Source organism: Colius striatus, chromosome 2, assembly GCF_028858725.1.
Source record: "Colius striatus isolate bColStr4 chromosome 2, bColStr4.1.hap1, whole genome shotgun sequence".
NCBI lineage: Eukaryota > Metazoa > Chordata > Aves > Coliiformes > Coliidae > Colius > Colius striatus.
This window is the reverse complement of record NC_084760.1, coordinates 27,405,574-27,429,572: the sequence shown is the minus strand read 5'-3', so window position 1 is coordinate 27,429,572 and position 23,999 is coordinate 27,405,574. Positions and strand designations below refer to the sequence as shown.

At 36.1% G+C, this 23,999-nt stretch overlaps 1 protein-coding gene across 1 annotated transcript in view; it reads right to left on the bottom strand.

Moving 5' to 3' along the window:
- SNTG2 (syntrophin gamma 2) overlaps nucleotides 1–23,999 on the bottom strand; it is a 254,428-nt gene that overhangs the window by 132,430 nt on the left and 97,999 nt on the right. Inside the window, exons 2-4 of the mRNA XM_061990346.1 lie at nucleotides 21,946–22,083; nucleotides 4,141–4,197; nucleotides 3,987–4,044 (exon numbers count right to left, since the gene is read on the bottom strand). Coding sequence (XP_061846330.1) covers nucleotides 3,987–4,044; nucleotides 4,141–4,197; nucleotides 21,946–22,083 — 253 coding nt within the window. The remainder of the gene's footprint in view (nucleotides 1–3,986; nucleotides 4,045–4,140; nucleotides 4,198–21,945; nucleotides 22,084–23,999) is intronic.

The following is a 23,999-nucleotide window of genomic DNA, read 5'->3' as shown; positions in this document are numbered from 1 at the left end:
TATCACTGGACCTCAAGTATATTCTTAACTATTAGGTTGAAGAAAAATACTTTCCTGAATCAGGGATCAAAGCACCTTCCTTTTACTTGGTGACTGATCTATTTTGTTACTATTGCCCAATAATATAGACAGCCTATGTTACAGACAAAATTTGCCATTTGTTTACTGACCTGGTAGAGACAATGGCTGCATGTATATAAAAACTCAGAAGACTAGAAAATTCCTGGGTGTGACACTATTTTTAATTAACTGTGCTTTAAAATATGGAAAGTTTTAATGTTCAGTTTTATTTCCACCCATATAACTCTCAGCAGTAACTAAAGCAAAAATTAAAAATAAGGCTTTTGAATGGTTTTCTGTTTGCAACCAGGTTTGTTACACAAGCTGCATTGCCAGTTTTTCACGTGAGCTGTAAAAGTACCAGCAACAAGAGAAAGAAAAAAAGAAATAAAAAATGCTAAGACAGTTCTGTGTCTTCTGAAAATAAGTTTAGAGCTGGAGGCAGAAGTCCAGGAGAGAGAACAGTGAGTAGATGCTGTCTTCAGATATCATTATAGCTTCCCAGTAATAAAGGAAAATAACACTGCCATAAAAATTAAAACTTAATGACAAAATATGAATAATCCTAAAAGAACTGAAATTTGTAAATGATAGTAGGAAACAGTGTACAACTATTAAATACTATGCAGCTTCAAATGTCACATATTCAAATGAGGCCTTTTTTATATTCAAAGATGGCCTTGTGTTCAGTCTTCACCTGCATTAGCATAAGGCATAACACAAGTTTTTGATCCATTCTGAATTCCTTATAAATACTTCTATTTGAGCTTAACTCATACTTAATCTTGACCTCGCTGGCTCATTGAAATGAATCTTCAAGGCTGATGAAGCAAAGATGTGTTCAGCTATGAATATAAGCATGCTGTAGAGTTTAACTGTAATCTCACATCATGCCCACCAACTTGCTGAGACTAGGCTTGGTTACCCTAGTCATACCACCCCTCTGGATGACCAGAAAAAATACAGAAAAAATACCTGCAGGGGAAGTACCACATATGCATCCATACTAAATCATATTTGCTTGGCATATAAGTGTAAGTGAAACTGTAAAAGCCCTCATCAAGCTGACACCACATCCCCAAACAGATGGTCCTGAATGTAGGCAGCCAGCATGTGATAGTTGGACACAGTCAGTGTTTGCAGAGCACATGGTTTTTAGCCAAGAATGTCTCAGTGGCTGAATGTCCTGGAGTTTGTTCCAATCCTATCAGGGTGTACAGTATCCCCAGTCAGAAATGGACTAAACACAGAAACTAGAAGATTTTTTAATACAGAAGAACATGAGTCATAAATTACCTTTTATCACCGAAGGTGGGAAATGCTTTCAAATTAAGGTTTTCATAAATTTTGTCTCTCAAGAGAGGAACTTTTATGAAATTGGCAAAATGCAAACTATGCCTATGCCAACAGGTTGTATTTTTCATGATGCCTCTGTGAGCTGAACCCACTGTTCTCTTTTGTTGTTGCTGCTTATCTGACTTGACATTTTATATGACATGAACAGAGCTCACGGCAGTAGCTAGATTATTGCAGGTCTCAAGAAAATTGAAAGTAGAATCAAGGTGACAAAATGTGATTGCTAACTTGATAATTCTGCAACACAAAGTAGGAACTTGATGTTTATGCAATAAAATTTCCAACGCTATATGCAGTAAGTCACTTGTATATATGATTAGATTTCAAGTCCATTTGTTTTTATAGTTTCTACCAGTTAGATTCCACAAGTTCATAAACTCCTATTGGGAATAACAAATAACTGAGAGAAAGATGTAAACATATGAAAGCTTGTACATTTTATCCATATATTGGATAGATTCTTAAAAGTATATTAAATGAATCTGACAAAATTTCTTACTGATTCGCTGTACAAGTAAGTTTGACCTGAATCCTCTCAAAATTCAGGATATTCAACTACACACCTGTGAGAACAGGACTCTCTCTATATTTGACTGTCAATCTACTGCAGACTTTGCCACAAATAAATTGTTAATGCTAATAATAATACCTATAGAAAAATAACACACATCAAGAAGCTATTAGTAAATCACAAACTACTGTACAATGTTGTACAATGAAAAAGTACAATACACTCTATCTTAAGACAGTTTCAAAAGGAAAATACAAAAAAAGCAATACTGTATTCAATTACATTTGAAGAAAAACTAAAAGCATGACTCAGTCTTAGAAAAATCTTACTGAGGAGTTTCAACATCAAAACTATCTTCTCATAATCTGAGAGATTATTACTAATGTTCTTAATATGCTGAGTCCACTGGATGGTTTGATCTATGGGTAGGAGAAAAAAAGATGTTGCTTTGGAAGTGAATAGTTACATATAGGACTAAAATTACAAAGTGCATCCAGCAGGTCCAGTGAGATTCTCCTCCTCTGCTACTCTGCCCTGGTGAGGCCTTGTCTGGGTTACTGTGTCCAGTTCTAGGGTCTCCATTTCAAGACAAGGAACTGATGGAGAGAGTCCAAGTGGAGAGCCACCAAGATGATGAGGGGAACATCTCTCTGACAAGGAAAGGCTGCAAGACCTAGGGCTGTTTAGCCTGGAGAAGAGAAGCCTGAGGAGGGACCTCATCAACACTTATGAACACCTAAAGGGCAGATGTTGAGAGGATGGGGTGAGTCTTTTTTCTGTATTGTTCAGTAAAAAAACATGGAGTAATGGGCACAAGTTGGAACACAGGAAGTTTCACTTGAACATGGAGAAAAACTTCTTCACTATAAGGGTGAAAGAGCCCTGGCACAGGCTGCACAGAAAGACTGTGGAGTCTCCTCTGGAGGTGTAACCTGATCAAAGTTAACCTGCTTTAGCAGAGGGTTCGACTAGATGATCTCTAGAGGTCCTTTCCAACTCTTAATGTTCTGTGATTCTGTGAAAAACACACACACTCTGAATCTAGTAAAGTGTAAGGCTGAACCATGATGCCAAGCAAATGTGCTTAATCCCCACTGCAGCAAAGCAGGAAGAGAAGCTGATGAGTTTAAAAGACCATGTCAAGGCTTGTCCTTTAAGGAGCATGACACGCACAGAGAGTCACAGTGCAGTGCTCTGTCTTTTTGTGCAGGTAAGGTTACACGAAAAGGGTGATTTATACCAGAGAAGAGATGAACACAGAAGCTTATCATAGAAACACGAAAAATCTTCAGATATGTAAAAGAATGTCTCAGCAACGAAAAGAACTAGCAACTCCCTATGTCCAGCGAAAGAAATGTGACATTGTTTTTCATCAGCTAAGAACCTTCATTCACTTTGCAAGTCACTACCCACCCATATGCAATGGTTCCACTTTTCCTTATTGAATGGACCCTTGGATTTCCAGACTAATTCTCCAACTTGATATGATCAAGGTCTGACACAGCCTATCAAAGGTTCCTTTTGCTAGATAAATGCCAATGTAATACTTAACTGGGACAGATGATATATATTTAAATATTGCGCTATTATCACCATAATAAATATTACAAATCACTCTCTGCTTGCAACCAGGCACAGTTAACCATACCATATAGCAGTGGTTTACTGTGTGGAGAAAAAAATATGTCTGATTTCTAATTTTTTTTCCTCTGGACCATTCCTATGGATTTCATATGTCATAGTCTTGTTTTCATAAGTCCCTTTACATATTTTGTTTATAACACAACTCTCTTACTGCAGTAAAAAATGTTTCCTGAAACTATTACTTACCAATAAAATTTCAAGTACAGGTCCTAAAGGCTTGAAAACATTTCAGATTTTAAATTCAACACAGAGGCATATGGACCATTTGGACATTTATAGAAAGGTTTGAAGATAGTGTGAGGCTGAAAGAATGACCTATACGTATATTTTAATTCTCAGTTTAAAGCCCATTTAAGTTTTGAAAAAAAATCCATACATACTACAGTATTATAAGTAAATAATACAAATATGTTACCTGCTTGGTCTTTAAATATTTTTGATATGACGACAGGCACTTTGTGCTCAGCACCACCCTGTAAAAGATGCATGTTAACTGTTAGATCTCAAGTAAGACTCAAGTGAACTAGTCATACTGAAAATTTAAAGAAGAAATAGGAAGTTATCCATACCTTTATGCTTAAGCCCAAGCCACCAACTGGTTGTCTACGAAGTGTAACAGTTCTGTGCTTTAAAAAATTGTAGAAAAAAATAAATTTAGGTGAAAACACAGTATCTGAATAAGCATGAAAGATGTTTCAAAACGTTTCTTCCTTTAAAGAAATTAATTCTCAAAGGTAACCTAGAATCTGAATGATTAAGTTAAGTTCTGAAGTATCATTCAACACTAATTTACAGGCACTTATTTGATTTCTTACCACAGAGAGCAGAACTCATGAGTGAATTGCACATGCAGACTTTTAGTACGTTTTTCTATCACTGAAGTAGTATTCTTCCTAAACAGAAATTTTTACCTGGTTTAGTTTCTTTTAACATGAGAAAACTATGTGAAGAGCTTTGAGATGTGCTTTTTCACAGCAATCATTCACAATATGTATTCTCATTTTTCAACCACAAATACCTATGTTTTCTAATGTATATCATTTTTTTTTTTGCAGCACATGTCAAAAGACTTCTACTGACAGTCTGCTTTAAGTGGTTAGTGTTTAATGTTTAAGTGCATGAAGAGGATAAACATTAATAAATATTTTTGTATATCAACCTATCGTATGTTTAACACTCTGCTGAATTTCACATTTCCTTAATGTGTAACTCTTAGTGCCTAACGACTTAATAATAGCACTTCATCTGTTGACAGTAATTACAGAGGTAAAGGGAACTTCTTTGCAACATGCTGAACAGTATTGCATGGAATGCCATCTTTATTGTAATTCCAACCAACATACAAATGTATTTTTTCCTCTGTATATCAGAAATTACATATGAGATTACTCCTATATGTGTACTTCCTAATTATTTTATTATTTCATTTAGATAAATGTAAATTTTTATTTTAGTAGTCAAAATTATAAACTTATATTAACAGCTTATTTTTAGCTTGATTTCTAATGCTGACTTCACTAGACATATGTTCATATTGACTGAGGGGAAAGACAAATACAACAAAACATAAATTCAATCTCATTTTAGGAGGGTAAAACTAATCCATATGGTAAAAAAACAGAAGTTACTTTCACACTTTTCAAAATGCCTCTCTCCCGTTCCCTTGAACATGGCACGTGGTACCTGATTTATAACAAAAGGTTTATATGACGTAATTTCAGATGCTTTACTGAAATCTGTGTTAATTCCAATTGTTTCTTAAGTCTTCATTTTGAACTGCATTGAAACTTTTGATCAAAATTAAGATATGCACTGTTCCAGTCTGAATTAGAGTATGTTTCTATCTTTAAATTCACTGACTCATTCCCAAGAGTTATTTTCTATGACAGAAATTCTGTCTGCTTATTTAATTAATGTTTCTCTCCACCTATACTTACACCTTATAAGCAAATTATCCCAATATATTCCATCACACCAGCAGGTTGGAATAAATATTTTGACAGTTTATCTGCTTTAGCCTTACCAAATACAAACCCACTATGTGGTTAGCTTTAGCTATTTTATAAAGCAAGTTATTATTTATTGGCATCATATACATTCAGCTACAGCTAACGTGTATTTTTATATGCTTGATAGGTATATTTCAAATGACAATACTGATGATATAATTGAGTTTGTGACCTTATGAAGCAATTATTTGCATAACATACTGTATTAATATTCATTATTTATATTTTCATAGTTCATAGCTCTGCTTATTACACAGCTTTAACAATTCCTGTTAAAAGACACTTTGAAAGATGGTATTAAAAATGTACCTAAATGTTTCCTACATAACACTTACAAAATTAGAGCTGTATTAAAAAAATGCAAAAACTTTCTTCTTTTAAAGATGTTCAAATTGCAAAGTAAAATGCCATAAGTTGAGCATGGGAATATCATAATCAAGATCATTTACACAAACTTATTTCAATCCTATGATCATATATCACCTACTTGGACTGTGGTCATACAAGATGAAACATCGAATTTTCTACAGACAGATTCTTATTATTGATTTTGAATTTTAAAAAAACTGAACAGTGTACAATTTTGGAAGATTGGAAGAAAACTAATACTGGGTCAGTACTGAGCAGACATAAATAAAGCCATGGATATTCATTACCTTACAATGCTTTAAGGTCAGATGATCATAAATCTGACAATGAATCATCCGTTTCATTATGGAGGAACAAAAGAGGGAACAGAAATCTGCAATAATGCTGATGTCCAGTCACAGGTGTAAAGAAAGGAGGCAAATGAAGAGGAAGATGTCTGTCTGTCCAGAGACCATGTGAATTGAGAAAAGCTCAACAGAAGGAGAAAGTTGCAAATCCCCTGAAAGCAGAAACCACCTTCAAAGGACTGTCTTTCCATCTTTTCTCATCACATGAATGAAGGCAAAATTAATGGAATATGAATTATCCAGTTTACTGTGTTAGTATCAAAGATCCAAATATCTTTCCCAGAGGAAGACAGAACACATATCCAGCTCATTGAGAAGATTCTCAGGAACGTTATCCAGGCAGAATCCACAAGTCACATCTGGCAGGATGCAATAGGTCGGTGATGTGGGAAATAATTCTGTTAGTAATTCTCGTAATGGATGACATCAATGTACTTTCTTGATGTGTAAATGTCCTTCTTAAAGCAGAGACCTTGCTTAGTCCAAGAAGGAATCTTGCCCACACAGGGCAATCTTGCTTAGTCCAAGAAGCATCTGACAGACTTGATCTGCATTTGTACCAAAAATATAGGGAAATACAAGTTCTAGGTATGAAAGTTATGTAGGAAGAAAAGAAGCTAGAGAGCTGGACTTTTACAGTAAGGTTCTCCAAAACTCTTCCAGTAGCCCCTGTAGGGCTGGGGAGACATGTATACTTTTAATGCCTTCCTAAATAAATGGCTCAAGAAAGATGGATTCATGTTCACCAGACACTGGGGGTACTTTTTAAGAAGAGGAAGCCTGTACAGGAAGCACAGACTTCATCTCAACTGTAAAGGAACCAGAGCTGCTAGTACTTAAATTTAGGAAGGCTACAAATAGAGTTTTAAAATGTAGCATTGGAAATGCTGACAGGTACAGAAGACAGTATAATGAAAGGTGATGCTTCTATTATGGATATAAACAGAACAATTTTGTATCCTGAAGGACACGTTAGGGAGGGAATAATGCAAACAGGAAACAAAACCAAGTGCCAGGAAGAAAACTAAAATTGCACAAATCTGAACTAAACACTCTGGAGAGGCAGAAAAAACTCTAATACTAGGATGTTAAGTATCTAAGAAAGCTAAAACAGGCTAGATAAACAGCAGGGTAAGTGCCTTACTTAAGAATAAAAGAAAAATAATAAGGTAATTACCTCAAAAACTATAGATTCCAGGCTAAACACAAGAAAGAATCACTATAACAATGACTGAGATATGCATAGAGGCAATAGGAATGAGAAATATAATGGTGGTAGCAGACTTAACCTCTGGTAGATTGGACATATACACGTAAGGTTATCATGCAGTCAATAAAAAGCACATCTCTGCTTCATGGAGCACTTAATCACTCAATGCTTCATGAAGCTCACAAGATTAGACTCAATACTTACCCTACTAGTCTCAAGTATATCATGCAGGATCTAGTTAAATTTTTTACAGATGAAAAGTTACTGTATAATAGCAGCTGCTATGTACTTTACATTCAGTGTTCATGCAACTGTGACCCCAAGAAGTGAAGAAGTCAGTTGAAAGGAAAAATAAAAGGAGCAGCTAAGAAAAAGAAACCTGTATACACAGTGTTAAGAATACTTAAGGGTACCACACTGGAAGCACAGCGAGAGTCAATGAATGACACTTATTAGAATGGCTTAAAAGAAAAAACTCATGTCTAAAGAGGAAGTTAGGAGAGGTTATTACACATAAAGAGTGACAGACGTATTCACCTAAAGACAAGAAAAAGGAAGATAAGCAAATCAAACTAAAAAACAGAGTTAGGCAGCAACAGAAAAGAGTTCCAAAAGGGGAAAAAAAAAAATCATCTCTAAATCTACAAGGAGCAGAAAGTCTGAAATGAAACCACAAGGTCGATTTATGATCAAGATCTAAAAAGCATATTTAGACTAAATAAGGTTATTACAGGGAAGATAAATTGACACTTTTCATTAGTGTGAATGAAACTAGAGACATTCCTCCAACTTTCTTTTTAGCACAAAGGATATATAGACATATTTGAATTTGAAACCACTTTAAAAGCAAATTGACAAACAACAGTATCAGATTACCAGGGTCAGATAGCATTCACCCTGGTCTTATAGCAATGCATGGATCAAACAAACCACGAGCACTGCAATTATACTTCTCAATAAAGCCATGAAAACTACACTAAAAATAAAAATCTCATTTTAAAAGAAAAGGTTCCAGATAAAGGCTAAGAAATCTATGGCTTGTACTAAATAAATTAGAACTGGGTGGGGAGGGAGGCAGGGGTGGCAGGAGGGGAGCAGAGAATAAAAGTGAAACAATGGGATAAACTATAATACAGAACAGAATTGGCAGACATTGATGAATTTCATCTATCTTGGAAGAGAGAGTGTATTTTTTTAGGTGTTAGGGAAACAAAGGAACCATGAGGGAAGAGTTTGGCACACATATATTGCTAATTAAAATTAGTTAGAAACTAGAAAGAAAACAATGGCACAGATTAAATGCATAATTTACTCAATGGAGGAAGGTCACTAGTGAAGAACTACTGCTGCATATGCTGCAACCTGCACTGAGGTACTCACAAAGAAAAAATTTTAAAAAGGTATGAACAATGAGATTACCTTTGCTGCCTCCTGAGATTGGAAGCACAAGTGAAGTGAAAATATTTGTAGAGTATCTTACAAAATATTAACTGGGAAAAAAAATAGCAGACAGAATCCAACAGCAGATCAAAGTTAGTGAGAGATTATTTTTCCCATGTACATTGTTTATATAAGGAATTCAAACTGATCCTAAATTAGTTATTTCTATTAAGGAGTAAGACCTTTGGGTTAAAGCAGATGTTCAGCATCATCAGTGTAGTGATTGCTAGCAGTCAAAAACACAAACCAAATTTTTGGAAGACACCAAAATATACAGTAGTATAGTGTACCACTGTAGAAATACAAAGTTCACCCCATCTTGAAAGCTGTATGCCTTTTCAGTCCCTCCATACCCAAAACTTCTAGAAAAGGTTCAGACAAACGATACGAGGACGACAGAAGCACTAAATCATTTCTGTACAAGGAATGACAAATAGGCTATAACTCTTCGTCCCAGAAAAGAGGCAGACTGGGGAACAGAAGACTCTTAAAGTAACTTGCACAAGGGTCAATGAATGGGAATCAGTTTTTATAACCTTGTCCAGTATAACCCCGAGGAGGTCTCAAATGTTACTATTAATAACCAGGATCAGAACAAACAAAAAGAGGTTTATTCTTTATTGAACAGGGCTTTTGACACTGTCTCCCATAACATCCTTATCAGAAAGCTCAGGCAGTGTGGTTTGGATGAGTGGACAGTGAGGTGGATCGAGAGCTGGCTGAATGACAGAGCCCAGAGGGTGGTGATCAATGGAGTTGGAGGCCTGTGACCACTAGAGTTCCACAAGGATCGGTTCTGGGACCAGTCTTGTTCAACATCTTCATCAGCAATCTGGATGAGGGGACAGAGTCACTCTCAGCAAGTTGGCTGATGACACCAAACTGGGAGGACTGATTCCCCAGAAGGCTGTGCTGTCATTCAGCAGGATCTCGACTGGCTTGAGAGTTGGGCAGAGAGGAACCTCATGAGGTTCAACAAGGACAAGTGCAGAGTCCTGCACCTGGGGAGGAACAACCCCATGCACCAGTACAGGCTAGCGATTGACTTGCTAGAGAGTAGCTCTGTGAAGAGAGTCCTGGTTGATAATAAACTAACCATGAGCCAGCAATGTGCCCTCGTGGCCAAGAAGGCCAATGGCATCCTGGGATGCATCAAGAATGTGGCCAGCAGGCTGAGGGAGCTTCTTCTCCCCCTCTACTTGGCCCTGGTGAGACCTCATCTGGAGTACTGTGTCCAGTTCTGGACTCTCTAGCTCAAGAGGGATAGAGAACTTCTGGAGAGAGTCCAGTGCAGGGACACCAAGATGATCAAGGGACTGGAACATCTTCCTTATGGGGAAAGACTGTGCGATCTGAGACTGTTCAGGCTGGAGAAGACGGGAGTGAAGAGGGATTTCATTAATACTTTTAAGTACTTGAAAGGTGGATGTCAGGAGGTTGGGGCAACACCTTTTTCTGTAGCGTCCAGTAATATGACTATAGGTAATGGAAAGAAGTTGGAACACAGAAAGTTCCATTTAGGGCAAAACTTCTTTACTGAGTGAAGGAGCATAGGCTGCCCAGGTTGGGTTGTGGAATCTCCTTCTCTGGAGGTTTTCAAAACCCATCTGGACACGTTCCTGAGTGATGTGATGTAGGTGGACCTGCTTGAACAGGGGCGTTGGATGGGAGGATCTTTAGAGATCCCTTCCAACTGCTACCATTCTATGATTCTATGATCCTTTGTGCAATGTATAGTAGATTCTAAAGTCTGATGAGAAAAAAATCTGGATGTTGAAAGTCTGCATGTGTTCAAGGGAATACTGGAAACATAACAAAAAGAAATCTGTTAAGACTAATACAAATCTGCATTTTGCTCAAGGCACTAAATAACTTGATGTATGGGAAGTGTTAAGACAAGAATTGCATATTCTTGCCTTGCTTGGTTTTCTACAGAAACAGTAATGGCTGCTGCTGGAAAAAGGACAGTGGGCTCTGCAGATTTTAGGTCTGACTCAGTCCTGAACTTCATAGAATTGTCAAATGCTTTAGGTTGGAAGGGATCTTGAAGATCATCTAGTTCCAAGACCCTGCCACAAGCAGGGACACCTTCCACCAGAGCAGTGTGACCAAAGCCCCATTCAATTTGGCCTTGAACACTTTCATGGATGGGGCATCCACAACCTTTCTGTGCAATAATCCTCCAGTGCCTCACTACTCTCACAGTAAAGAACTTCTTCCTATTATCTAACCTAATTCTACTCTCTTTCAGTTTGGAGCCATTACTTCTTGTGTTATCACTAGAAGTCCTTGTAAAAAGTCCCTCTCTGTCTTTCTTGTAGGCTTCTTTAGTTGCACAAAGGCTGCTCAAAAGTCTCCTCAGTGCCTTTTCTCCTCCAGCCTGAACAAATCCAGCTCTCTCAGTCTGTTTTCATAGAAGCAGTACTCCAGCCCTCTGATCACCTTCACGGCCTTTCTCTGGACATTTTTTTTGTTATGAGAGAGACACGGACCTGTTGCAATGAAAAAATTTCATGACTACAAAATTGGGACAGAAACCCACGTTAGCTTTGTAAGCAACTAGGAAAGAAAACTCTACTGCATAACTCCTTGTCAAAACTGAATTGCAGTGTTTGTGGAAAAAAATCCTATCTTTTATGACATTAGTGCTAATGTCATGTACATACACAGACATAAACCCAGTGTTTACTCCTCAGTCAAACATACAAACAACTCATTTCACTTTTTAGTTGCCTGCAGGCTATATATAATTTTACTTTTCAGACTAATTTATTTATGGCTTGAGGCTAAAGTGAGGTATTATCTGTATCAGATCTAAAAAAACCCCCAAACTAAAAATAATACAGAGATACAATTGACTGTACGATGGCTGTGTAATTTTATTTCATTATAGGCAAGGAATAGTCCTTAGAAGTGTTACTAATTATCAATCTGAACAGGAAAGCTGAAAAAAAAGTTTTTGTTTTTGGGTTTTTTTTTGCTTTTTAACTAGCATTTTGTTTTGCTAAACATATCCTTTAATAGTATCTACAGTTTATTAAAACTCTTCATTATTAAGGCTTCCAAAGTACTTGAGGTATATACCACAACAATTACTCATTCCAGTTCTGCTGCAAAGCAGAAGTAATTATGTACCCCCCATAGCACACCACATAGTAGGCCTGTTTTATTTTATCTGTTTCTAAGAGATTAGATAAAGAGTAAGTACCCTGCATGAAACTGTGGGACACGTTTGAATAGACAGAAGGTAATTATTAAATTTGTAATTGGCCAGGATACCACCATAAACTATTCCTATCTTTGAGATCTTTTATTGTTGCCAAGTGCCAAGGTCTTTATTATCTGTTTCTCAAAGCAATGCTCGCTCTGTAATATCTACCACTGTGTTTAAGAAGAGGGGTAACAATTTGGCCATGATAATCTCTAGCATCCAAGTTTTGAGCAATAAATGCATCAACCACTGTCAAATGTACCACCAATGGAAAAAGAATGCAGATTTACCCACTAAGGGACAGGCAGTTTGATCTACTTGTATGTCAAGCAGTTCTTTGAGCGAGTAGTCTTGCTGTCACATTTGGACTTAGTCAACAGTGGAAGAATATGTATTTGACAAATATATTTTCTCTTTGCACAACAAATTGTAAACCCGAGAAGGCCACTAAAATTTTCACTTTTAAATGCATTAAGTATTAAAGGAAATTCATATTGCCTAATTGCACTTATTCTGAGTAAAACATGTCTTGCGCTAATGTATGAAACCAGTGGAGCATAAAGGTGTTGACTGAACAAGCTTGCATAAGTTCAGACAACCAAACTGCAGACTACTCTTTGTGAAAAACTAGGATTTACAGTCACTGAGCTGCCAGCTAGGTATAAAATCAAAAGCATTTTGTAGGGATGAAATTTGCATAGCCCCAAGGGTGGAAGGACAGAATTTAAATTTTTGGTAAACAGTAATATTTATGTGTGATCAATTGTTTTTCCTCTCAGTCACTGTCATTCTCATGGAATAACATTTACTCTGAAGGAAGGCCAGAGCAAAACCAGTGGGTTTGTATCTCATCAAAGCATATTCCTCAGAGACAGGGACTTTGTTTGAAAACAGTATCACGTTCTGTGCACTGGGGCAAACAACTGCAGTGCAGAAAAGCTGTTTGAGATGTAAATAAGCAGAAAAGATTTTGTCCCAACTTATCAATAGCCACAGTCAACAGATGAAAATAGTGCAAGCAATATATTCTTACATTATGCCTGGATGTTTTGCTTATGTGTAGATCCCAAAGGTGTTAGAAATCCAGAGAAAATGCACTCCAGAAGACTTTTGGACTGAAAAAGCATATATAACTATACAGAAGGACAGAAGAGGATCTTGTCTCAATCATCACTACTGAAACAAAGACCAGTGATGCAGAAACTTTCAAGAATGGGGGGGCGGGGCGGTGGGAGGGTTGAAGACCTCCAGAGAAGGAGACTCCACAATCTCCCTAGGCAGCCATACAAAAGAACATCATGCCAACAACTGTATAGAGAAGGCATAATGTTGCTTATAAGAGTTACAAGAAATAATACGGTTGGAAAAAGTTTCAATGGTTTCAAAATGAATGACACTTTCAAATGTAATTTGTAGAACTACATGGTCAAATATCCATCTTTTAGGTATGACAGAGCTCTTGCCATACAAATTTTTTAGTCTCTTAAAACACAATGACTCAACAGAAAAGTTTACCTCTGGAAAGGTCTTTTAGGTCCTGGTATTTGTTCATATGAAATGACATGATTAAAGCTTAATGGGTAACACAAGAAATTACAGTCTTATTTCTGGTTTTTAAACAATATTTTATATCCACCCATCGATGTCCACCTATTATGTCATTATTACCAGGTCATTAACACCTAAGACTGGCACTTGCGGTAAAGGGTCTTTCATTAGGAAAAACAGTACATATGTCTATCTTAATGAACAATGTAACAAATGGTATTCAAAAGCAGATTCTGCTTGAAGCAGTTCACACTCACTGAATATAAATGGATATATTTGAAAAAAAAAAAGATTCTATATGTACTGTATTTTCCTCTTCTGTGCATGAAAATATTAATACATCTATTTTTTCCAAACATCAAGCTGAAGAACATGACAGAAAATGCCAGAACACTTGAAGTAGTTCATGTTCTTCAGATTTTGTTGAAACTGTTCTCAGAAACAAACCCATTTGCAATGGCTAGTTTGGAAAACAAAGATCACTAACACTTTTATTTATCTTTGTTCTTTTTCTCTTTTACTTATCAATGAGACCTCTGTGCTGACTCTACCGGTGTCTTCCTAGACAGAGAGGTTGTGTGGGGAACACCTATTCTGGCTTTCCTCCTGGGTAGGCACCTTCCTCACTGCAGCATTTGGATTCTAAGTGACTCATCAACATAAAATATATCCATGACCAAATGTGCTTCAGTATCTGAGTCTATGTAGTCCCCTCAACAGATAATAGCCCATTCCTTAACAGAAATATAGTAAAATGTGAAAAAAAAAGACACTCAGAACCATTCATTGCTGCATTGTTCAGAGTACTTTTTTTTTTTTAAATATAAACTTTATTCCCACTACTGCAGTTGCATCTGTCATTTACTAGAAAGAATAGTCTCAAAAGGCCTTCTTATTTGTTGAAAGTAAGATATCAAATTTACTACAGGTACTACATGGCAGGTTTGCAACAGAAAATAAACACAAGCCTCGGACAACAACGGTAAGTAACAGCAGTGCTTGCCACCCAGGCCACTGAGAAACATGCAGGGGAAAGGAAGAAGCAAAACAAGAAAGGGCAATATGAAATACAGAGAATCACAGAATACTAGGGATTGGAAGGGACCTCTAGTCCAACTCCCTGATAAAGCAGGTTCACCTAGATGAAGACTTAAAGGAAAAGCCTGCAACCTGCCCTGCTTGGACGCGGGGAAGAAATAGTCCGATACCAGAAGAGGTAAGAAGATAAAGGGAGGTACTTAACATACCAGCAACTCTTGAAACTAATACAAGGAAGTTACAAGATAAAAAATGATTGAAAAAACAGAATGTGTAAGATTGTGAGACCCAGTAAAATGTATCAGAAAATGCAGATGTTAGATGAACTACAGTGCCATCATGTAAGACTGGGATACAGTGATTCCTTCTTTCAGTATGCGGTAGCCCAGAGTCAAAGAATCCTAACCTCTAGAAGACAGAAAGCACTGAGTTTTGATTGCTTCTTATTCACTATTGTTACTACTTACAGTATGTTGCACAGGCGTAACAAAAATCATGAGTATACACAAATCTTAAGAAATCAGTGGAGTGTGAGGAAACTATTCACACAGTTACTCACTTTGGTCAAACTGAACGTGTCACGTGTGCATTTCCAGAAGTCCTTAATACTGCTCTCATGAATTGTAACCACCAGCACCTTATAATTAATGAGGTAAAGAATAAAAGAATGCATTGAAAAATAATGTAACAGTTTTTCCATAAAACCCAATTAGGGGTAGGGTTTCAAAAAACTTTAATACAAGCAGGATTTGCTACATTGTTACAGCATGTCTGGTTTTCAGGAAAAGCTTTTTGCTCAAAGGGTCATTGTATAAACTATAGTCTCAAGTCTGTTTCATTTTTAATACACTGTTTTGTATTCTGTTTTGTATTGGTTAAAAAGACAATGTAGCTCAGAAAGTGGAACAGATTATGGAGACAAAAGAAATGTAAGCCAAGAAACTTCAAAAAAAGTGAAGGAAAGACACAAAGCAGTACTCCATGGCATCATATGATGCCTCATTCTCAACTTCCATGGAGTGGAGACAAGCTCTTATAAGGAACAGGTAGACAGAAAGCAAAAGGATTACTGTGAATGGGAGACAGGTGGAGATCCATCCTTGGATCTGTTCTAAACGTGAATGGACAAACTCTTCAGCAACCTGCCCAAACTTGGAATCTATCCCGACTTTGAGCAGTGGGTTGAAATAGATGACCTTGAGATGTCCCTTTCAACCTAAATTACTACATGATCTATTCCAGCAAAGATGACTGTGACAAATCCCATGGTATTTTATCCTCTAGGGCATGGTGATGATATTAAATACATCTGAATGAAGCATTCAGTCTTTGTAGGACTTCGTAAGTCATCCACAGGAACTCCTTCTTTGAGTTGTAAGATACTTAATTAGGGAAAAGAGCTCTTTTGGCAAGTAGTAAGAGAGGAATCAGGCCTCAGATTGTTCTCAGATTGATAATGCATCTACAAATATGAATTTCTAGAGTTACTAATAACACACATAGGACCTTGTGTCACAATTTGATTATATTTCCTCTTTTCCTATTGAGAAGGTTGATTTTTTTCAATTAAAAAGGTATCCTAAACCAATAAATTATAGCTAATTCCTGACAGAACACAGCTGTTCTTTATTTGTGTCATTTCATTTACATTTACTCAGTGCAACATTTAACATGTTGGGTGCTGTGAAGACAATGATGAACAGTAGAGGATGCACCCATCAATATCCCACATACCACAACTGATAAGGCTTATGCTTCCATAGCGGTCAGATATTTGCCCCTAATTGCTTAAGATTTTTAGTTGCTACATGAGCTGTCACAATATGTACTTTCAGTTTGCCAGTCCTGACAGTCTGGCGTGGCTTCAGCTGTATTAGATTAAGGACACATTTTTCTTGCCTGGTTTACCAATGTTGTGTTGACTTTCCTCTGTCTAGTTGGTGTGAGCGCTTACCCTCAACTAGACTCTTTCCATAGCTGAGGGAAAGATTTTTTGGGAATAGTCATGATCCTCTGCATTCTTCTGTTATGTTACATTTATTAGCCTTTTTACTTAAGCTACTATTTTTATCTTAAAAAATAAAGGTAGGTTTTTTTCTGTCATGCTGATGAATAATATTTATTATTTATTTTGTAATACAAAGTTTTAACTGTTGTCAAAGTGACAGCAACACACGCTTATGATCTTATTATTTTCATAACAAAGATCCTAAGGAATTACTTGATAGCTATCTTCTTTATATATCTAGGTCATCTTTCTAGAGCATGGAAAACAAATAACAAATGGTTAAATAATGTATTTTCTCCATACAAGTGATCTTATTTTCAAAAGGATGAGTCTTTCTTAGTCAAGTGATTATCCACTTGATGTTTCCAAAATGATAGAAATGTTAATTTATTGGCATTTTAAAAAGTAATTTTTGGCTAAAATACCACACCAGCAATGGCAAAAAAGCATTGGGCAAACAGTAATATTCCTAGTTATTCATACAGAAGTTTCCTTTGGTTAAAAACAAACAAACTTTTTTTCCTTTTATGCAGATCTGCTAACTAGAGGTTTGCTTAAATAACATTCCTCTCTGTCCTTATTAGCATCTGAGTTCTAAAGAGAAAGCTATAGCAGTCTCATCATGGATTTAAATTACTTTCAGGTACTTCTTCTATTTTTTGAATCAATAAAACAACTAATCTAGCTATTTTTCTTCCCTATTCACCTACCTTGTTTCACTCTGATGAAGTCCAGCTAAGATACGGATTGTGAAGCTGGAGAACTGGGTACCCAAGGTGCAAAGCTTTTTGTTATTCTAATTCTATTAAGACTCACATAAGCCTCTGAAGAGTACTCTTCCAATCAAGACACCAAGAGCCTGCATTAGAAACTTATTTGCCTGACCACCGACTAAGTCAGAGACAATTCAGCCCTGTGAAAAGGACTGATTTTGATGAAAAATCAGACGAATTTCTTTTCTTTTACTTACTTTGCAAGTGGAATTAGCAGGAAAAGAAGACACAGAAATACAATGGAAAGAAAAAAACCTGTTTATGAAACTGTGGGCTGACACATAAGAGAAGGATGATAGCAATATACTTGAAAGAAAAGCAAGGAATATTAAGGGTGAGGCACTGTATGTAAAAAATTAATTTTAGCACGTGGAATGACAAAATCTCAAAGCAAAATCATACCTTAATGAAACACACTATAAAAAAGAATGCCTCCCTGTTTCTCCTTTAACTGAAAATGTATCTTTCCTTGTCTGTCATACAATTAATTACTTTCTGTGAGTTTTGTTGAAGTTTACATCCAAGGAGGAAAAAAACCAGAATAACTGCTGTTAAAAATACTTAGAAAAGAGTGAAAAATATCTAGTTATTCTCAAGATATAATTTCTGTTAATATCTTTGTGCTTGGCTTCTATGAGTGCACACCGATTCTGATGCACTTATATATTTTCCTTTTTCCTACAAATCTGAACATCCCAAACATAATAATAGTTCATGAAGACTTGCTTAGAATGCTTTGTCTGAAGTTCTGAAACACTTCTTGGTGGAAAGATTGCATGTTTAATCCAATAAATAGAAAGATATAAATATTATTTAATTATACATATGAAATATTTTATAGAAATGCAATAGTATGTAATAGCTCTCTGAAAAATATTTTCCCCCATGGCTTCATTTCTGGAAGAATCTTTATTGATACTTAAAAGCCATCTTGTCTACTGTGAAAAAATTTAATACTGAGGAAAAGAAACAGTTGCGCTTACGTTATTTCCTCTATATACATCTTGAATTTCACAAACCATTCTTTTCTCTCTCATTACTCTACATCCACATCCAAGACAGCAAGAACTTGTGAAATGGGCTGAACTGCCATTAAATTACAGAAAGCCAGCTCTACAGTATCTCATTAAAGGTAAAGACTGCTCAGTGCTTAAAAGTAGCACCTAAATGAATGGCAAGTAGCAAAATATGAAACAAGAATAGATATAAATGATTGTGGTAAAGGTATTCTATAGTGAGAGCCTTTTATCCTTGGGAATAATCCCTACAGCTGAAAGTCCAACCCACAAGAGTAGCACTAGTGATCCCTTATATCTTTGTTAGTCCTCACTGTAGCATTCAGAACTGGATGGGGCAAGCAGATCTAATTATGCCTGTCTGTAAATGCTGTCCTTAGGAACTACAAGCCTGTCAGTAAAAGGGAGGCAAATGCATCCCACAAATGCTGTCCCACAAAACTGGCTGCAGAATAAAAGCATTACAAAAAGCAGACACAGAACTTTCTTTTTCAACATTTTTCCATATCTCATCTCTCATATCACATATCTCACCTAAGAAGAAAATTTACTCTAAAAACAAAAGATTTTTTTTCTCCCTTCTGTAACTCTGAGGTGACTACAGAAAGAAGGCAAATTAGTTACCTCTATTTTTGTTGCAAGTGAACTAGTCTGAAGAATGGCCAGGTGTAAAATGAAGATTAACTATGAATACATGAAAAAGTGTAGAAAGGAGAATAAATCAGTAAGACAATGAGATTGTTTATGGCTGCTGCAGAATTTACTTTCAGGTTACAGTTTTCTATTAAAATTTTGAATCTCACAGCACAGGGATGAATATTGTTTTCTTGAACCACTTGAAAAGTAAAACATTTATCTCTTTAAAATATATCTTGTGCAGCTGTAAATGTAAAACTTCAGAATTACCAAAACCAGTGCTAGAGAACTACCAGCTATTTCAAATTCTGGTTCTGAGCTCCTATATACCAGCAATTTATATACTGTAAAAAAGACAGTGTTCATCTTCATGTTACACACAATTGGCCATTATATTGAATGCTACTGTTCCAAAAGCTTTTATTTAGTTCAAAGTATAATATACAAAAAGCAAATATTGCCATGAAGCCAGAGTTTAGACCATTTTTCTCATTAGAGTTTGACATCTTGCAAGGGACATGGAAAAATAACAGATCACAGCTTTAAAATACAGTTTTCAGACTCTCCACAGAGAAAACTTAATGAAAATAAAGAGAAACATTAACAGCGATTTCCAGGAAAAGTCAGCTCAGCAGGACTGCCCATGCTACCTGTCAACAGTATGAGGTTGGAGAAATCCCTTCTGAATGGATTTCATATCTAGAGTTACATAATACTTTGCAACTGAAACCTAAATTAACATCTAAATTATACTTGAAATTTCCTCACTTTTACATATTAATACTCTTTCTATAACCTGGAAAAACTGTCATTTCACATAGTCTAACAAATCATTCCTCTCCAGGCTTACCCATGGTGTAATCCTTCATGTCATGAAATACAATCAAAGAGCTCATTTTGTACACAGTAGCTGCATATGCCAGTCCTGCCTCCTCTGCAGAGACTCTTACTTTCTAGAATTTCTTCTAAAATCCAGCTCCTAAAGTATTATCAAAGCTTCCCTTCCTGTTCTCTCTTGAATCAATAAATACTATTTAGAGTACTCAGAAAATATAGGAGTAACATGCATCAAAGAAATCAACGCAAATCATAATATTAAAGGAAGAGGCAGCCCTGGTAGGTTTTTTGGGGTGCTTTTTTGTACTGGTTTATTTCTGGGTTTGAGGGGGAGTGAGGATTGGTTTTTTGGGTGGTGTCATTTTTTTCTGGGTTTTTTTCTTCTTTCTTGAGTGTTCAAAGAGTAATGATCAATACATGTACAGGCTAGATAAATCTTCTCAGTGCTGATTCGATCAAGAAGTAATCTGGGACTAGATAGGATAGAATTTCAATTCTTTTTCTATGAAAGTTTATACACAAAGCATTAAAATACCAGTTCAGAGCAATTTTGTACTTATATGCAGACACCATAGGGTGCTCAGAGTGCAGACACTCACAGGGTATTTTACTATGACTCCTGCAGCCACAATTTGCATACAACTTATCAGCATTACCAGCAATGTCTGCAGTTTCTCATGCTTCTCAGTGAAACAGAAAGTATATGCAAGCTGATGATTTTTGACTGAAGCTTATACTTACTTCAGCAAACTAACCATAAATGACATGCTTTTCACTTCACCGAGTGGTCTCCCACTAGTTGCTAACTAATGCAATGTTTCTGAATGTTTTCCAGAGCCAGTCATATTCTAGAGAATGCCATGGACAAGTTTTGAAACAGTACATAATGTTGCTAACTATTAAAGGCTATTTCAAACAAATTTTTTTTTGTGTGGTATCAAACAATATATATAAATCTTTACTGCAGCAGGAATTAAACATATTTTTGTGCTATACAGGCAGACTCTCTCTGACATACTCATGTATGTATATACAAACACCTACTATATACTTTTTGGGCTCCTAATTTTTTGCAGAGTACCACAAACTCACTTGATGTCCCCTGGTGCAGACTTTAAGTTTACATGACATGTGCAATATGGCAAGCAGTCAGAAAGGCTCCCTCTTGCCCTTCTCCGAGGAGGCTACCATGAATTACTCACTCTAGCAATTACCAGCACAGGTCATGAAATCTAATTTACTCAGTAAAATTTGAGATACCTAGTTTTAGGAGGAACACTGTTCATATGAGGAAATAAAACAGACTATTTAGGGACATCTATAACCCAGACACCATTTCTGCACTGCTTACCCAAAATGTCATGAGTTTTTCTTGTAACATTATTGAATGGCAATATAGAAGATTCCTCTATAGCTTAGGGGCACCACATGTTTTGAAAAAGCATCGTAACTGAATTTTGGGGGAAAAAAGCAACACATGCATGCTGGCACTGATTAAGCCCCATCTGTGCCTGGAAGAGAATTCAAGTGAAATAAGTGTCTGTCAAGTGTTCTCTCAGCCAGCGTTATGCCCTTGAACAACCATCCTGTCAATACTTGATACACAAATGAAGAAAACTCTGGTGTAAATGCTTTTCTGTTCACCTTAATTTAATGCCCTAACAATATTTGGTACAAGAATGCTATAATCTCAGTACTTATAGACATTTCTTCTCCTGTTAAAGTTATGTATGTTAGAATAAAGGACTTACTACACTGGCTAAAAAACATTCTTATATGGAAGAATGTAAGTATGCCAAAACCCCTAGCAACTGATCATTACACATATTTCTATTCCTCAATAAAATCTCTGGCATTTCAATACCATAAACTGATCTCTGCAGAAGACATTAAAGTGCACAGTCGAAAGCACAGAGATATAGAAGCACTTACATTTGCACTGTGATCACTTCCACTAACACAGACGACATCTTGTTTTTGAATTGTTAATACCTCTTTTGTAAGCTTCAGTCGGATGTCATAAGCATTTTCGGATACTTCATCATACAACAATGCAATACCAGTTTTAGTCTGTGAATGCAAGGCAGAGAAAAAAATTAAGAATACTTATCATTACAAAACGTTCATAACAACATCTATCCTGTTCAATACATAAGAAGTACATAAATGAGCATTGTTTACAGAAAGTGGAAAACTGGCCTGTTTTCCCATCTTCAAATGGATTAGATATAAAAAGTCTCTTCTGTACTGTAAAATGTGAGCTAAATCGTCTTTGAAGTAGATAGTAATATGTAAAAAAAAAAATCTGCATTGTACTGGAGAAATGTTGCTATTGAATCTTGTCCTATTTGCCTTAAACCGCGTGACTTATGAAACTCTATTAGAAGTAGGAAAGTAAGTATAAATGTATATGAACATATTTTCCAGTTTCAGCAAGAAGCAGGGAAGTGCAATGTTGCTCCTGACTTAGAAAGCTTCCTTCTGCTGTGTCAGAAAAAGACTTGCAGCCTTCATAAATGTTGCCTTTAGGATATAGAGCTCTATTACAGTAGAAAAATATGTTTTCACATTGTATAACACACAAATACAGGTGTTATAGAATTTCTATTTGTTTAGGTCAAGATGAACATAAATTTTCAAAGGTACTTCATCACTAGACTAATAACCAGTTAACTCTACAGGATAGTCAGGTACTTGGTATAAATAATGTTCTCTCCATGAGCAGTAGTAAAGAAATTCTATTTTAATTTTTGCTTTATTTACTTACATGCAGAATTCCCACTGATTTTCAGTCAGATATTTCCTTAAATGTAAACTGTGGAATTAAGACTGCTTATAGTTATTTGTCAAAATAAGCCAGCTAATGCAATTTCAGAACTTTACAGTTATTGCACAGAAGAGAACAAGAAAAGCACCTGTTCTGAAATGGATGATCGCATTTTAAAGTAATATTCATTTATTAATTTATGATGTGTATACAAGCATCATCACAACACTGCACTTCCCTCCATGCAAGTGAAGAATAATCAAACATAATTAAATGTTTATCTGCAGCATTTCTTTTTAAAAGAGAATTTAAAATCAAGTTGTTAATCTACATTTCGTTAAACAGTACACTGTGTAAAAAACCCCAGATAAATGGAATTAAAGAAGAAACATGTCCTGTGCATTTAATGAATATCTTGAGGGATTTAAAAATAAAATTAAAAATGAGCATATCTTCATAACAATATTTTAATTTCTATAAAATTAGGGAGAAAGTTCTTTGTTGATTGTCAACAAAACCTTTTGGTCTTTAAAGGCAAGATCAGTTTTAGCTCAAGGCACTTAAATTTTGATGTTGTGTGGCAGTAGCAACTGAGTGTCAAAGCCTTCTTTATTGTAGAAATGAAAAATGCAGCCAAGAGATCAATCCAATGTACCCTGTGTATATACACTGTAGGTGCCCAGGTGATTTGCTCCAATGGTTCTGCTGTCCCTGGGCTCAAAGTTGTCATCCCCATGAAAGCCACTACTGCTACTAAGATACTTTAGGATATCTAAGTCCCTCCACAGATGAAAGGCTGCCATAGGCTTTTAAGGACACCCAGGTACATCTCTACCTGGAGTCAAGAGCAGATTTCTGTGATTATAAGGAGATACAGACATTGACCATGCCAGTAGACACCCACGTGTAGGTACCTTCAGCTTGAAATGGATCTCTTAAGGTTTGCAGTGTTGAAATTCACATCTAGGACAGTCATTTAGATTCTATGAAGCCAGTGATGAGCAGAAGACACATCTGAAGCATGATTTATCTGATCTCTGTTATATATCTAGCTAGAAAGGAACTAATTTTATCACAGCTCTCTACTTTTACTTAAAAAATTAACAGAAATAACAACTTGGACATCTAATTCTGGGCAGATAAATCTTGTTCCTAATGTTTGCTGAGAATGTCTAAAGCAAACAAAGTTCAGTGAGAGTGTAAAGCTTTAATCATTCTT